Genomic DNA, 17736 nt, shown 5'->3' with positions numbered 1-17736 from the left:
CAGAGGCCAAAAAGTGTTGCGTTTTTTTTTTTATTTAATGGGCAGTTGCCAGTTACACTTTTTTAACCTTCTACTCACAACCAGATTGTTTTGCTGAACGGCTATTAGATTGCATGTATATGTGTATCATGATCAACTGGATGATGCCAGATGGGATACATTGTGGTCATCCACAGTCACATAGCAACCATTTATTAATGACGATGTGAGGGAGCGATGTTCAAACTGCAATGCAGTGAGGGACGACTGTATTTTAAATGGTGCTACTGCCATCTTGTGGCCTTAATAAAAAAAACTTCATCAGTAGGTTGCCTACAGCCACTACAGGCACTAATTGATACTTGATTTTGTAGGCCATGCACCCGGCAACCATAGAGACTCTGTGGTTACATTACGATGTTCTCTTCTGTTTCTCAGGAATGGACAGAACAATGGGCCAAAGAGAGAACCTGCGCTGGAGGAAAGATCTCACCCAGTGGAGACAGACCAATGACAGACATGATAAGTAAGTCCTGACATCTCCAAATCTTTCTGAATGTACGTATACTTACCCCATCTTCCACCAGGACCAAGGCAGAGTTGGACCAGGAGGCTCTGATCAGTGGAAACTTGGCCACAGAGGCAAACCTCATAATTCTGGACCTGCTGGAGACCATCGTACAGGTCAGACCCCCCCCTTCCAAAACCTATAGATGCCGGCAGGATGAGAACTTCTAAAGTGGATGAGCGTTTATTATTTTCATCAAATGTGACTTTTCATCTGTTTGAATACGGATGATCCTTCTATTTCTGCAAAGCACACTGAATTGGCGGCCTGCAAAGCTTTCTACATAAATAAACCGCCCACACATGTGAGACTTGGCAATCTCATCTTGAAATGAGTCCTCATACACAGTTTGAACACTTTATTGGTGAATGCACATTGGAACAAAAACAAAGAGGAGCAAAAAAAAAAAAAAAAATCAATAAATAAAAGAAAGTATGCATCAGTTATATTTTATGGTCTGGCCCCCCAGACAAAAGAAAGATAAACAAAACTGGTCTGTGGAGACTGGCTGCTCTGTCCTGACTAAACCTTTGGGCCTGCAGCCCCCATGGTACCAGATGGAGTGCTTCCAATGGTTTTTGGTTTGGGCATTAGGTCAGTTTTTATATTGACCGTGTATTAGTAGGCACTCTTTGAATTGTAACCAGCCAATCAATCAGTGTTCCAAATTCAGACATGTCTATTATAACAGGACACACAAAAAAAGTATCAAGAATTCGTGTCTAAAATCAAAAAGGAAGTCAAACATTTTTTGCCAAAATACACTGTGGTGGCAGTTGAACTAACTCTTCCAAGGAAACGTACCCAAATCAGAGATATGCGACAGATGGGCAATGATAAATTGGGACCAATTTCAGCTTCCACCATAGGAAGCGAGAGGTGCCTCTGATGATTTGCCAAGCAGCACTAACCTCAAGTCAGTTGCCTCCACAAGGTCAGAGCTTAATCAAAATTGTTGTGTATGATGAAGAGGACAGCTTGAAGAGGTCCATGTGTCACTTTCTCAATTAGCTCCGTAACTAAATTCCCGCTTTTCATAATGAATGTAACACAAAAAAAAAATGCAGGGGCATCAAATGTCATGATAAACCCAAGTTTGGCAACAATTCCCATCCATCTGACTTCTCCGGCTTCTCAGAGATGGGATTTCAGGACTTCCCTCTCCTTGGCCGATGGGTCCGTCCAGCTCCTGGGTTTCCCCCGAGGTTTCCTACCGGTCTAGTGTCTCTAGAGAGGCGTCCAGGAGGCATCCTCACCAGAAAGGCCAAGCCACCTCACGCCGTAGATGGCAATAGCATTTTTATTATTTTTTTAATTACAATTTGGTCAAATCGGCTGCACGGCGGGCAAGTGGTTAGCACGCCGGCCACACATCTAGGAAACCTGAGTTCAATCTCTGTGTGGAGTTTGCATGTTCTCCCCGTGCATGAGTGGGTTTTCTCCGGGTTAATTGGTGACAGCTGGGATAGGCTCCAGCACCCCCGCGACCCTTGTGAGGATAAACGGTAGAAAATGAATGAATGAATGTATGAGAAGCAAACACAACAAAAAAATATAGTTGTAGTTTGTGGGAAATTAGGTTACGGAAAACAATGTTATTAGGATAAAGTTAAAATATTTTCGCAGCCATAATATGAGAAGAAATTTCAGAATTTGCAAAATTCCAAAAAACTGCTGTAATTTTACAAGAATGAAGTTAAAATATTATGAGAAAAGTGTGCATGGTGGACGAGTGGTTAGCACGCAAGCCTCACAGCGAGGAGACCCGAGTTCAATTTCCCCCTCGGCCATCTGTGTGTGGAGTTTGCATGTTCTCCCGTGCATTTGTGGGTTTTCTCCGGGTACTCCGGAGTCGCCAATTAACATGCTAGGTTAATTGGCGACTCCAAATTGTCCATAGGTATGAATGTGAGTGTGAATGGTTGTTTGTCTATATGTGCCCTGTGATTGGCTGGCGACCAGTCCAGGGTGTACCCCGCCTCTCGCCTGTGCGCCAAAGACAGCTGGGATAGGCTCCAGCATTCCCGTGACCCTCGTGAGGATAAGCGGTAGAAAATGAATGAATGAATTTGGTCAAATCTGTCAATTCCCAGTATGCCCCCTGTTGTTGCCATTTCGCTCATGTGGATGTTTTCATTTTCCCTGTGTCTTTGTTATAGGCAGTGCCGTTGGCTGATTGTAAGGACAGCGTGGTTGGCGGGGTGTTGAAGGTGTTACTCCATTCTCTCACGTGCAACCAGAGCTCTACGTTCCTCTCGCACACATTCAGCACACTGAGGGCGCTTGTTGTCAAGGTACTGCAAATTTTGTGTGGGATTTCTGGTTGTATATCTTTATTAGAAATGTGTATGTGTGTGTTTGCCTTTTTGTTTGCGCACTTGAGGGCATACTTGCATGGTTTGGGGGTTCCTGCTCGCATACGTTATAATGGCTTAAGAAACATTAGCAGCCCTTTATTAGGGCTTTTGGTTCGCCACCAGAAAGTTAAGTCGTAGCACTCAATTTTTAAGCTGATTTGCGACTTCTTTATGTGTCTTTTCTGCAGTTTGGCGAGCTTATTTTCGAAGAGGAGGCCGAGCAGTGTGCCGACCTGTGCCAGAAGGTGCTTCACTACTGCAGCAGCCCCGTGGACGAGAACAGGAGTCAGGCGTGCGCCACCCTCTATCTCATCATGAGATACAGCTACAGCAATGCCAGCGTAAGCGCACAGCGACACAACTCAACAAAAATGTTGTCCGAACTGGCGCGACATTGTGTATTTTAAAAGCCAGACAAAAAAAAATGTCACAGAACCCTTATCTTAAACTTCTGAGGCCACCAAAGAAATTGAATTTAAGTGCACATAAGCACATGGAATGACTCCTGATACTTGGTCTCACACACGTCTTATCCCACATTTCCTCTCTGCCGCTTTTATGTCGTTGCCATATCTATTTTGGGCTCTCTGCGGAAAGTTTCTCCTGAAGGATGTATTTGTGAATAGAGAGCAGAGAGATATGTCACTGTCTGCCCCCTTACATTCTTAGCCCCCTTTAAATAATGACAGACACACCTCAATGTCCGTGTGTTTAAATTCAATGGGCATAAGATGGCTTGCTCAATGGAATCCATTCATGAAAATGACAGTATTTGTTGAATTCATTCCCTATCTTTTTGGAGTGTGACATATTGCCTTGATTAATTGATTAACTGATCGATTGACTGATCAGTCATCAATTCCATACAACAGACAGAATTCCCAACAATGAATTGGTCCTCTCCAATAATTTAGAAAAAATCCTCCCACATTCCAAAAACATGCTAGGTTAATTGGGGACAAATTGTCCATAGGTATGAATGTGAGAGTGAATGGTTGTTTGTCTATATGTGCCCTGTGATTGGCTGGCGACCAGTCCAGGGTGTTCCCCGCCTCTCGCCCGAAGACAGCTGGGATAGGCTCCAGCAACCCCTGCGACCCTTGTGAGGAAAAGCAGTAGAAAATGAATGAATGAATGTTTATCGGTGGAGTTAAAAACTTAGTTGAAAAGTGAGGAGTTTTTTAACCAGCTCCAACAGTCTGCACTAAAATTAAGAAGCTCCAAAGAAAGTGCAATATGACCATCTTCTATCATTTTCTGCACTTGTTTGATAGTCCCTGTGTTTACAGTATGCACACTTTAATGAAAGTCAGACTGCAGGCTCTGGGGGCGGGAGGGCACTTAAACACACACACACACCTCTCCACCTCAACATATATTTGTTTATATTGAGGTTGCTGTGATGGGAATTAGCTTAGCAGCCACTCTCAAACAGAATTTATTATTTACATATTTTTCCTTTTTGCACAGGTTGTGCTTCAAACTCTGAAATGAGAAGCTTTGAGAGGGGAAACGTCTGCAGAAAGACAAATATTTATCATTTAGCCTACTTTTGAGCACACCTACACACTCATATTGTGCATTTGGGGCCAGTGAAATCGAAATAATCTGTTCCAGGGTCAATGTATGGCCACCATAGATACCTTACTAACTGTACAGACAATATTTGAAGGAACAAATTAACTAATTAATTAAATTCTTAACTGTCGCACAATAGTAAAAAAAAGTTAATCACTGATATGCTCATGAGTGGACCTATTTGTTGTTATCTAAGAAAGTAAGAAGCCAAAGGTTTACCACTTCCACACGGAATGGGAGGACTGTATCATGTCGGACTCCGCATCTATGGCTAACTACAGTAAAGTCTCGTTATATCGATATTGTCGGGAGTCGGAAAAAATATCGATATAACCGGACTGTCGATATATCCGATCCTGCGCCGAACTGCATTAAAAGTGGGCAATAATGCACTCGACATTGTTCTATAGTATAGAAGCTTAAATCAATCTTTGCTTAAGGATTTCAATACCAAAAAAGAACACGGCGAACGGCTGCTTCCAGTCAACTTTATTTTTCACACTTCCACCACCAGAGCACAGCACACACACCGATTCCCGCACTTCCTGGTTCACAGGTCATGCTCAACCCACCCCACATAGCTGGCCAAACACATGCCTGCAACAGAAGAACCAAATGCGTTTGTGGTTTCTCTCGTGTGTATAGAATCTATACACACGAGAGAAACCACGAACGCCAGCATGTACATATGAAAAACAGTGATTATTGCAAGCGATAAAAAGATATCTGAATACAACACAATTAAATACATGTATTTGTACGCTTGTGTCTTCGTTGGAATAGGTGTGTATGCTATGTCAGTTGGTTCTTCTGTTGCAGGCATGTGTTTGGCCAGCTATGTGGGGCGGGTTGAGCATGACCTGTGAACCAGGAAGTGCGGGAATCGGTGTGTGTGCTGCGCTCTGGTGGTGGAAGTGTGAAAAATAAAGTTGACTGGAAGCAGCCGTTCGCCGTGTTCTTTTTTGGTATTGAAATCCTTAAGCAAAGATTGATTTAAGCTGCTTTTGTATCGATATAAGCAGACCAAATTGGCTGGCGGGAGATGAAAAGGGCATCGTAGTAACCGGATTATCATCATAACCGGGTATCGTACTAACGGAACTAATCATATCATAAAAGACTATAAATTTGCCGGGAAATGAAAATAGTATCATAATAAGCAGTACTTCGATATAACCGATATCGATATAACGAGACTTTACTGTACATGGAGTGTTAATGTCATTGTCTCGTCAATGTTTTGCTTGTTGTCATTGCAAATTGCATTGGAAACTTTGGATATAGTACTTACCTAGCAAGCTTGTTGCTGCGGGGATCACAACGTCCTTCACCACTCTTTCGCCGACATCATTGAGGGCAGAAAAACCAATACCGATATAACCCGATATCTCATTCTTATTGGACATGCTATTACTACACTCTTCTAATTCTTGTTTTTCTTTATTGTGCCTTGAAAAACCGAGTGTAGGAAAAGGGAGAAAGACAAATGTATTATTTAGCCCACTTTTGAGCACACATACACACTGACGTATTTTTAGTGCATTAGAGGGCATTGATGGGTGGTTAGGCTCAGGCTCCATGCTCAGTTGAACAGAATGGGGCCGTAGAGATGATCCATGGGTGATTATGTCTCTGCTAATGGGAGATCATTTCCCGCTTTGCTGCTCATGTTAGAGATAGATGGCGCTCGACACGTGTACAGGCACACACACACACACACACACACCAAAGCACGCACATGGCCGCTTGTCGTCCTGTTGTCGCTGACAGGTAGAGTGAAGAATGAAGAGACAAGCACACGCACCATGAGGCCTTAACAACATTGAGCGGAGGATGCAACATAATCAGCCCAATACAAGATTGGCAGGCAGCCGAGGCTCCACTTCCTGATTCAATATCATCATGATGCTTTCGGGTGCTGATTCAATTTGTACGCCACATTTTTACGTCATTTTTGTTTTCCCAGCCTGGACTATGACAGATAGATGAATCTCACTCTTCCGGAGGTTATGGATAGAGCCCCGGCATACAGCACGATGTACAAATGGGAAATGTTTTAGTTAATTTAGCATGATTTCTCATCAGAAATACAGTATTAACTACTAGAAACCTATACTCATAAGATTATTATGATTATTATTGTGAAATTTCAGGGCTGCACAGCGGACAAGTGGTTAGTGCACAGACCTCACAGCTAGGAGACCAGGGTTCAATTCCACCCTCGGCCATCTCTGTGTGGAGTTTGCATGTTCTCCACGTGCATGTGTGGGTTTTCTCCGGGTACTCCGGTTTCCCCCCACATTCCAAAAACATGCTAGGTTAATTGGCGACTCCAAATTGTCCATAAGTATGAATGTGAGTGTGAATGGTTGTTTGTCTATATGTGCCCTGTGATTGGCTGGCAGCCAGTCCAGGGTGTACCCCGCCTCTCGCCCGAAGACAGCTGGAATAGGCTCCAGCACTCCCGGCGACCCTCGTAAGGATAAGCGGTAGAAAATGAATGAATCAATGAAAGTGATATTTCTTCCATCCATCTCGTTTCACTTATCCGAGATCGTCAGGGAAACTCAGACTTCCCTCGCTCTGGCGACTTCGTCCAGCTCCTTCCCGCGCATCCCAAGTGTTGCCAGGCCAGTTGAGAGACATGGTCTCTTCAACGTGTTCTGTGTCTTCCCCAAGGCCTTCAACCGGTCAGAAATGCCGGCACGTGGCATCCAGACCAGATGCCTGAGACACCTCATCTGACTCCTTCAATTTGGATGAGCAGTGCTTATCTTTATGGGAGAGCTATACAATAGATATAGGAGGTAGAGGCAGGTTGTCCAGAAACTGGAAAGTTGGATCCTCGCTACCTCCACCCAGTCACATGTGTGCCCCTGGGGCAAGACACTTCACCCACTTTGTAGCCAAAGCTATGATTTCAAGCCTCAGAGCTTGGATTCAAATGATTGTTCCTCTGTGTCTTGAGCAGAACTTCTCCAGAGTGAAGATGCAAGTAACCATGTCTCTGGCTTCCCTGGTGGGCAAGTCCTCGGACTTCCAGGAGGACCACTTGAGACGTTCCCTCCGCACCATCCTGGCTCACGCAGAGGAGGACGCCGAGATGCAGAACACACAGTTACCCCTGCAGGTGGATGAGCTTCTGAGGAACCTTAACAGCATTCTCTCGGACACGGTGAAGATGAGAGAGTTCCAGGAGGATCCCGAGATGCTCATGGACCTCATGTACAGGTGAGGAGCTCAATGGAAAACACACTCCTCTTGTCAATTTGGAAAAACGTCTCTCTTCTTTGTGTCACTGCGGTTGGTCCATGTTGTGTCTCTGCATGCCTCCGCTCGCCATGGTAACCATGTGGTAGCAGTTTGGCTCCCCTCTGAGCTGCTTTTGTTTACATGCAAATGCAAACAGGGTGTCTTGTATGAGGTGGTGACAAAAGGAACATACATGTTCTCAGCCGCGTACTGGTCATGTGGGCACCAAGCATTTGGTCTCCAGACACACAATTGAACATGTCAGCAAACAAAGTGAATCACTTGTATTATAAAGACCTTCACTCAGTTTAAAAGCATTGCTGTGTTGTGCGTACAGCTATTCCTTTAACAAGAAAATTGTTTCCATATTGTAGTCTCTTAAGAAGACATGCACTGCTTTGCAAAAAAGGCCACTTTTAGATAAGTCGTTCAAGTGGTGCTTTGCTGGTCACGTATGTATAATTACAGGTAATGACAGCAATTGTCACAAGTTTTCATACACTCATCATGGCTGTCATTGATTGTCTTATTTGAGTGGTTCTTTTTCCAGGTTGGTGTGATAATGCAACATGCCTATGGGTGCAGAATTTTGAATTCATTTTAGATTTTTTCTTAGCATAAATGGTCGACTGTTTTCCTCAACATAAAATTTTAAACCTAAAGTGGTCATTTCTATGTCAAATGAAAAAAGTACGACTACTACTAGTTACACAGGATTCACATGTGCACACAGTGACTTCTTGTTCAGTGCAAAATAAGCTTCAGCAGTATTATTATTATTATATATTATTAACGTTGTTCCTTGTTTATTGTGGTTAATTGGTTCCATACACGGGCTGCACGGGCTGAGTGGTTAGCACACAGGTCTCACAGCTAGGTGACCCGAGTTCAATTCCACCCTTGGACTTCGGTTTCCTCCCACATTCCAAAAATATGCTAGGTTAATTGGCGACTGCAAATTGTCCATACGTATGAATGTGAGTGTGAATGGTTGTTTGTCTATATGTGCCCTGTGATTGGCTGGCCACCAGTCCAGGGTGTACCCCGCCTCTCGCCCGAAGACAGTTGTCATAGGCTCCAGCGACCCTTGTGAGGATAAGCCGTAGAAAAAGAATGAATGAATTAATGGTTCCATACTTGACCGTGAATATTTTTGTAGAAAACCTGTGTATGACCTTCTAAATATTTTTTGAACATTGTTAGAGCCCCGTATATGAAATAACACCCCTATAGTCACCTTTACACTTCTATTATCCAGCATAGTAGACATAGTAATAGAAAATAAGCCACCTTAGACATAAATAAGACACTTTAGGTTTGACAGCATACTTCCTGGTGGCTATTGTCTCATCAATGTAACGTGACCGACACCGAGAGACCAGTGTAGAATACTACTCTACTGCCTATCTGTGTGAGTAGAGAACACAAGCAGTGAACATTCACACAGGAGCTGCTGTCGGCCACTCTCTGCACTACTAACCTGCTGCTAGCACTCAGCTAGTTGAAAGTCAACATTCACTCCATATCATGTCTTTTCAATGCCTTGTATTTGTGTTGTCGTTAATTTAGCAATTTTCCTGCTCAAAAACAACGAAAAATACAAGAAAATTTGTGCAGCATCTCTGTTCGAGTATAAAATATGAAAACTCTCACTTTTTTGGGTGCCTATAAAACAGCACTTGTTTATTATTGTGTACTGCTAAGCCCTCATGTAGCTAAATTAGGTGTTATTGCATCACTCACAGCTTACTTGAGATACAGTTGTTGTTGTTGTGGCTGTCATGAGTCTATTTTTAATGTATAAAGGAAATGCAAAAAGATGACATACACCCTCCTCTTCATGTTCCGCCACCAGGATAGCAAAAGGCTACCAGACATCCCCCGACCTCCGCCTGACCTGGCTGCAGAACATGGCGGAAAAGCACAACAACAGGAAGTGTTACACCGAGTCGGCCATGTGTTTGGTCCACGCCGCCGCCCTGGTGGCCGAGTACCTCAGCATGCTGGAGGATCACAAGTACCTGCCCGTGGGCAGTGTCACCTTCCAGGTAGAAGCAGACACTGGACCATACAAAGCATAGACCTCCACCAAGGTTTAAACATTTGTCAACATTAACAAACTGCTTCCACCGCCATTTACTTTCCCTGACCTTGGATGCAGAGGAAATATAGGAAATAATATGTAGAGAAGCAACTGTTGTGTTTTTCAACATATGTAGAGCAACTACACATGATAAACCACACAGAAAGCTTTCAAGATCTTAAAGAATCTGTACCTATTCTTGCTATATTCCATTATTCCATTGGCTTTCGAAAACATTCCTTCATTCATTCATTTTCTACCGCTTATCCTCACGAGGATCGCGGACGTGCTGGAGCCTACCCCACACCCTGGACTGGTGGCCAGCCAATCACAGGGCACATACAGACAAACAACCATTCACACTCACATTCATACCTATGAACAATTTTTAACCCAGCATGTTTTTGGAATGTGGGAGGAAACCGGAGTACCCGTAGAAAACCCACGCATGCACGGGGAGAACATGCAAACTCCACACAGAGATGGCCGAGGGTGGAATTGAACTCTGGTCTCGTAGCTGTGAGGCCTGCGTGCAAACCATTCTCCGCCGTGCAGCCCACCAATATTTCAGTAATGATCATTTTTACTTCATTTAAAATATGCAGTCTAATCAAAATAATGAATAAGCAGCTCTGGCTATATGTAGGAAGATAGGAAGTTGCATGTCAATCAATAAATCCATGCTGATAGCTACATCACCTTTTTGGCACAGGTTATAGAAAAAGTGACTTTTTTTATTGATAGACGGTAACACACACACAGAAGAGATGTGTATCGGGAGAATGCATGATGACCTCCAGCAGTCAACAGGTCATTGATTGGTCACATTAGTTCCATTTCCTATTCTCCTTTTAAATCCAGCCATGTGACTGCTAATGTGATCAAGAAGGCTAAGTGATTGATTGGCTGATGGATTTTTTTTTCCTTCCTCCTCAGAGCATCTCCCCCAATGTGCTGGAGGAGTCAGCCGTGTCAGACGACATCCTGTCCCCAGACGAGGACGGCGTTTGTTCGGGGCGCTACTTTACAGAGAGTGGTCTGGTCGGGTTGCTGGAGCAGGCCTCCGAGCTCTTCAGCAATGTGAGATGAAACCACGCTGTTGGGTCTTTTTATCCAACCTGTATCTATTATTACATTCTGTGCATCATCATGGTAACCCACAGCCCTGCTTGTCTTTCCAGGGTGGTCTATATGAGGTTGTTAACGAGGTCTACAAGATAATCGTACCCATCTTGGAGGCTCATAGGGACTTCAGGAAGCTGGCATCCACTCATGACAAACTGCATAGAGCCTTTGGTAACATCATTCAGAAGGTAATCACTGAGAGACTGTGATGTCACAGTGAGCCTTGTGGGAAGTCACTGGCTGAGTGGAGCTGGCGTGCCCGGGTACAAACTGTACAAGAAGTAAGCTATATAATTTGTGTGTGGGACCACACAGTGGGACCAATCACAGCGGAGTGGGCGTGCCAGGAGACAGGCCATGGGTGGAATAAATTAAAACAGATTATTTTGGAATGGGCTGCGCGGCGGGCGAGTGGTTAGCCCGCAGGCCTCACAGCTAGGAGACCCGATTCCAATTCCACCACTGGCCATCTCTGTGTGGAGTTTGCATGTTCTCCCTGTGCATGCGTGGGTTCTCTCCGGGTACTCCGGTTTCCTCCCACATTCCAAAAACATCCTAGGTTAATTGGCGACTCCAAATTGTCCATAGGTATGAATGTGTATTGTGTATATGTGCCCTGTGACTGGCTGGCGACCAGTCCAAGGTGTACCCCACCTCTCACCCGAAGACAGGGATAGGCTCCAGCACCCCCCGCGACCCTCGTGAGGATAATGAATAGATAGAAAATGTATGAATGAATCAATGTTTTGGAACGCCAAGGGAGTATAGCAAGAATAGGTATAGATTCTGGAAGATCTAGAAAGCTTTCTGTGCGGTTTATCGTGTGTAGCTGCTCTGAATACAAATCTGAGCATAATCGGTCCCATTTAATGAGAAATGCATGTTCTTATGACACTTTAGAGCCATTAGTTCTCAAAACTTGTGGTAGAATTCAGAACCATAAAGGTTCCACTGTAGATAATATAGAAATCGATAAAAAATATATTTGTGTAATTGTGCAGATTTTGCCATAATAAACAAAAACATTAGAATGAATATGGTATAAAAATTCCAAGACTAAAATCAAGTACTACACTAGTTATATTATTCTTTATTTATTGTTTAGCATCACGCAAAAGCATCACAAAAGCATTTAGCATCACGCAAAATGATGGGTGACGGGCACCGATGAAAGTAAATGAAGATGTATCTTGCAGGGCCACAAGAGGATGTTCGGGACCTATTTCCGCGTTGGTTTTTACGGTGCCAAATTTGGAGACCTGGATGAGCGGGAATTCATTTACAAGGAGCCTGGCATCACGCACCTGCCTGAGATATCGCATCGTTTGGAGGTAACACAGCTGCTAGAGCGTGCACGCTTCAGAATGATGTACATTCATCCTGTGTGTGAGTGTGTGATTCATTGAAATGCTCAAAAGCATGTAAATGTGTCAGTAAGTGCAGTGGCGCTATCGCTTGTGGATCAAAGGCGTGATGGAGATAGCGCTACTGAATTACATTAGCGCTGCATAACAACAACTGTACTTCAAGCTGTATTTCATTGTGTGGCGACTGGCTGATTGCTAAATAATAACAACAAATGCACATCTTTCTCCCTTTGTAGAACTTTTACGCTCAGTGTTTTGGGGAGGACATTTTGGTCATGATCAAGGACTCTACTCCCGTGGACAGAAAACAACTCAACCCCAACAAGGTGCGGAAAGGGTTTAGGGCAGGGGTGTGCAAACTACGGCCCGGGGGCCACATACTGCCCACCAAGTGTTTGAATCTGGCCTGCCAGTTGCTTTCTCAGTATTTCAACTTTTAACTTACAATTCAAAGTTTGCAACATGACTTGCAAGTCAGATTTTTTATCTATTAAAAAAACCAAAAAAAACTGTAAAATTAAATTACATAGTTTGATGTTGTATGAGCCAGTCAATTGTAGAGTGGAGTGTATGTTATTTATGCTATGATGCACACCTTAAATATTGTTTGAAATATGAAATGGTAATATTTATTTTAATCAATTGTTGTTGCTATTTTTGTTTCAAATAATGGTGCTGCTTATTATGAAAACTCCATTCGGGTGTGCGGCCATGCACATGTTGTGGGAGGTGCTGTGTCACATGGTGAGGTGGAAGCTTTGGACTGCTGTGGAGGCACACCGTTTTCTTTTACCGTGTCTGATTTCTTCAGTTATCTTTTTTGAACAATTCACCTTTTTTCATAGCATTTTATAAAAATGCAACTATATGGACTTTGTGTGGATCTCGTCGATTGGACATGAGTAAACCAGGGCCTCACACAGAGGTGTCAATCTGCACGTGCATGTGGTCTCCTTTTTTCAGGAGCTGTAAAGTGCTCCTGAAAAAAGGGACATGAGAACATACAGCTGATGGTACACTTTTACAGATAAAATTAGACAAATGATTCAAGGAAAATTATAAGCATAACATAGTGTGTGTGTGTTAAATATATGTTCTGGCGCCCCGGCCAATTTTCTTAACTCAATGCGGCCCACGAGTCAAAATATTTGCTCACCCCTGGTTTAGGGCTACCGACTGTAGTTGTCATGAACAGCATTTTACGATTCCAATATTTTGTATTAGTATTAAATATAGTCTTCTAATACATGCATGTTATTTGTAAGCAGTTTGTTCATTACCGCTTACAACATTGGTTCTGTTGCTGCTGTGTTGTACAATATGCTTAGAGAGCTACGATTTCCTTTTCACTTTCTCATGCAGGCTAAATCATCTTTAAGATTATATAATAAAATATAACCGTCGCTTTCCAATTATTATTATTTTCAATTAACATTTGAAGTAAATGAACTAAAATCAAAGTGTTTCCACAACTCCTCGTCAGGCATACATCCAGATAACGTACGTGGAGCCGTACTTTGACGACTACGAGATGAAAGACCGGCTGACGAATTTCGAGAAGAACTTCAACCTACGGCGCTTCATGTACACCACGCCTTTCACCAAGAGCGGGCGTCCGCGGGGGGAGCTGCAGGAGCAGTACAAGAGGAAAACCATCCTCACCACCATGCATGCTTTCCCTTACGTCAAGACCCGCATCCAAATCATCCAGAAGGAGGAGGTAGTCATGATCGACACGATCTGTATTCGTTGTTGGTCAATTCTACTCATGTGCTGTTTTGTTCCCCTCAGTTTGACTTGACTCCCATTGAGGTGGCCATAGAGGACATGCAGAAAAAGACCAGGGAGCTAGCCGTGGCCACACACAGAGAGCAACCCGATGCCGTGATGTTACAAATGTTGCTGCAAGGTTCAGTGGGAGCTACTGTCAACCAGGTAATATAGTCGGTAGTGGCGTGAGGCACTGTGTCACTATAACAGGAAAATAGTTCTTCATGTTAGTTGCTACAATAACAATGTTGCTGTAGCTTGGTTTATATACAAATCAATGATTTTAGTTGGCTGCACGGCAGTCGAGTGGTTAGCGTGCAGACCTCACAGCTAGGAGACCAGGGTTCAATTCCACCCTTGGCCATCTCTGTGTGGAGTTTGCATGTTCTCCCCGTGCATGCGTGGGTTTTCTCCGGGTACTCCGGTTTCCTCCCTCATTCCAAAGGGTTAGGCTAGGTTAATTGGCCACTCCAAATTGTCCATAGGTATGAATGTGAGTGTGAATGGTTGTTTGTCTATATGTGCCCTGTGATTGGCTGGTGACCAGTCCAGGGTGTTTCCCGCCTCTCGCACGGATACAGCTGGGATAGGCTCCAGCATCCCCCGCGACCCTCGTGAGGAAAAGCGGTAGAAAATGAATGAATGAATGATTTTATTTTTTTGAGCATTTTTTATGGATTTATAGTTCAAACATGTGTGTCCCATTACATGCATTGTTAGCCCCCACATGCTAGCTGTTTTTCTCTCTTTAGAACGTGCAGAAAAGACAAGGCGTGTGATCATGTTTCATGTAAGGATTGTGGATGAAAAAAAAACATTTCATTCATCGCCGTCCTCCTGCTCCCGGGAAATAAAACCACTAAAGTGGTCTTCTTCAGCGTCAGAATTGAACAGCCTCATAATTTCTTTGTCACACACTTTGTCGGTCTCTCGCTCTCTTTCAAATTAGCCCTTTAGCTTGAGATGTCCTCTTCTCACGCAGTAGTCTAGCCTTTTAAAACCTGAAAAGACACACATAAACCTTGTGCTTGATATTCCCAGCGTCATTTATTAGTTCTGATGATTGGACGTGAGACGCTTTTTTTTTAAAAATTGGAGTTTGACAGCAGAAACTGGAGTGAAACTACACTTGATCACATTTACTTATGATTTGTCAGATCTAAACACAGTTGCTGATATTAGCTTTCACTTAATTGGTCCAAATTTGCTACTTCTGAAGCTGCACTCTAAGCATCATGGGAACTGTGGTTCTTTTAGCCATAAATTAACACTATCACTGTATAAGCCGCATGGCTCAAAGCATGAGAAAATGTAGCGGCATGTGCACCACAAATTATAGTAGTGGAAAACAACAGCGCCTTTGCTGGTTGCAGCCGATTAGTGCAAAATGGCTTAAAGATTAATCACATTAAACACATTAATCAGTGTTTCTTAACCATTTTTAAGTCAAATATTTGGCCCATTTCTATTTTTGTTAAGGTTTTTGTTAAAATATTCATTTGGGTGTGTGTGTTTCTGTGTGAAACTGTATTTCTATAAATGTAATTTCACACAGTTTAGAAGTGATGGAAAGTCTGAAATTTGAAGCATATGATGCCTTTTTATTCCCCATTTGTCCCTTGAGTGGTCCCTTGAAAAAGAAGTGTTGAAGATAGCGCTATAAATAAAATAAAGATTGTATGCATTTGACTTAGATTTACAATTTGCATTGTCACGGCAGATTGCAGGTGGGAGACATGACAGGATACATCAAAGCCTTGGCAGCATCTGTAACCCTAAACCCCGTTTTTTTGTCTACCGCCTTCTCCTTCTCCATGATTGAGTTAAAACGTTAATTCATGTCCACCATTCCTTTCATGTGTCACACACGCTACGGCAAAGCCGAACTCTGTTTGATGTGATCGCTTCTTGGTCCTGCTTGGCGTGCCGGTTGGTAGAGTAATGATGATACGTCCCAACCCGGCCACCCCACCTCCTTATGTTTTATCTCTGCGCGTCTAATCTGACAGGTCCCTCACCCAGACCTGATGGCTGTATACGCCATGCAAATGCACAGCAGCTCCATAAACATACAACTCTGCAGCGTAATCAGCCAAGGTGGTTTTCCCTGTTTGGGTCTGCCGTACTTGAAGCCTGCTTCTTTTTATGTTAATCAGAGCTGTTTGGCTGCTCCTGTCATGAAGCAGGCGCTGCGCAAACCAGCTGCGGTTTCATGACGAATATACGTTAGGATCACTTGATCTCATACTGGGCAAATGGGAGCCAAATGGCCGGGGCGTACAGGGTTAGTGGTGACATTAGCCATGTTACCATTAGCCGCACATTCAAACATTTTTCTCTTCTAAAGCATTTTTTCCCTTCCTGTTGTCTTTTTTTAAAACTCAAACCATGACTGTTTGTGTTTGTAGGGGCCATTGGAAGTGGCCCAGGTCTTCCTCAATGAGATCCCGGCGGACCCCAAGCTCTTCCGTCACCACAATAAGCTGCGCCTGTGTTTCAAAGAGTTTATCATGAGGTAAGATTGCGTCAGGGGAAAAAAAAACACTCAACCACAGCAACAGCACACTAAACCAAAAAAGTGGACACATATTTCTATAGAGCTTCGAGTTAAAAGTGCCAAATTATAGTGTTTTTCAACATAAATAATCCTCAGAGGTCCCTACAATAGTGTATTGGAAGTGTGCTGTGCTGACGCTAGAATTTAGACAGTTTAAAAGTGCCGACTGTGAACACGCCGTTTTGTGCCTCTGTATCTTTAATGCTAATGAGCTGTGTTTGGCCACGCCCGTCTCTTATAGAATGGTGACTTTAAGACGTTTTATTGTATCGCACCTTATCCACTTCTTGCAATTACACATACAACAATGTAACAACAAAGGTTAGCGCCACTAGCATAGCTATGGCCGCATTCCACTTGCATTTTAACTAGGTCCGGGCAGTATATTGATTTTTTTTTATTTTTACTTATCGATATTTATTTTAAGTACGATATCAAAAATAATCATATCGTTCATATCGATAAAAACTGGATTTGATACGGAGGGCTCATGTTTCAATATGGCGCTGCCCCAGTACAAGCTAGTTACGGCAGCTCTGTGTCTCCTGCAGCGTTTTTAGTGTTTAATAGTGCTTTATTTATTAGTGCCTTATTGTTTTTGTGTCATACCGACCCCTTAAGCAAGTGTGCAGTTATGGGCTTTATTTTAAGATGTGTAGTGAAGCCTGTTTTTAATGTTTTTTTGTTTTTTTTACAAGGCTGTCCTCCTGTAAGCTATTGTGTCAAGGGATGATAATGCAAGCTTGCTTTCCTCATACTTGAGCATCATTGTTCCCAATATATTCATCTTATTTAAAATAATGGAGGCATAATCTGAACCGTCCTGCCAGCTGTAGTGCGTCTGTTGGAGTGATTTTGTGCCTGCGTGTGTTGTGTGCCTCCAAAAAGATGGTTTTCATTTTCAAAACCTCATGTCACATTCTGCTCGCCTTAATTGCTACAAGCAGATTGGCAAATATTTACTGTACTTGAAAATGTTGTAAAATGTTAATTTTCTATGCTAAAACCCAGACATGGGAATGAGAACGAGGGATCTTTGTGTGACTGGAAAAGTTGACTCCTGGATTTTTTTCTTGTCATATTATTAGACGTAAGCTAAT

At 43.1% G+C, this 17736-nt stretch overlaps 1 protein-coding gene across 3 annotated transcripts in view; it reads left to right on the top strand.

Moving 5' to 3' along the window:
* Window positions 1–17736, top strand: part of dock8 (dedicator of cytokinesis 8) — a 63788-nt gene that overhangs the window by 41924 nt on the left and 4128 nt on the right. For all 3 annotated transcript variants that reach the window (XM_058069550.1, XM_058069549.1, XM_058069551.1), the window contains 13 exons: window positions 418–505; window positions 567–663; window positions 2707–2841; window positions 3093–3245; window positions 7454–7713; window positions 9590–9782; window positions 10754–10897; window positions 10999–11130; window positions 12139–12273; window positions 12546–12635; window positions 13793–14029; window positions 14101–14244; window positions 16488–16594. In XM_058069550.1, coding sequence (XP_057925533.1) covers window positions 418–505; window positions 567–663; window positions 2707–2841; window positions 3093–3245; window positions 7454–7713; window positions 9590–9782; window positions 10754–10897; window positions 10999–11130; window positions 12139–12273; window positions 12546–12635; window positions 13793–14029; window positions 14101–14244; window positions 16488–16594 — 1915 coding nt within the window. The remainder of the gene's footprint in view (window positions 1–417; window positions 506–566; window positions 664–2706; window positions 2842–3092; window positions 3246–7453; window positions 7714–9589; window positions 9783–10753; window positions 10898–10998; window positions 11131–12138; window positions 12274–12545; window positions 12636–13792; window positions 14030–14100; window positions 14245–16487; window positions 16595–17736) is intronic.

The sequence above is a fragment of the Doryrhamphus excisus genome, chromosome 4, assembly GCF_030265055.1.
Source record: "Doryrhamphus excisus isolate RoL2022-K1 chromosome 4, RoL_Dexc_1.0, whole genome shotgun sequence".
NCBI classification, from domain to species: Eukaryota; Metazoa; Chordata; class Actinopteri; order Syngnathiformes; family Syngnathidae; genus Doryrhamphus; species Doryrhamphus excisus.
Note: the sequence above shows the minus strand (reverse complement) of the source record. Positions and strands in the feature narration are given on the sequence as shown.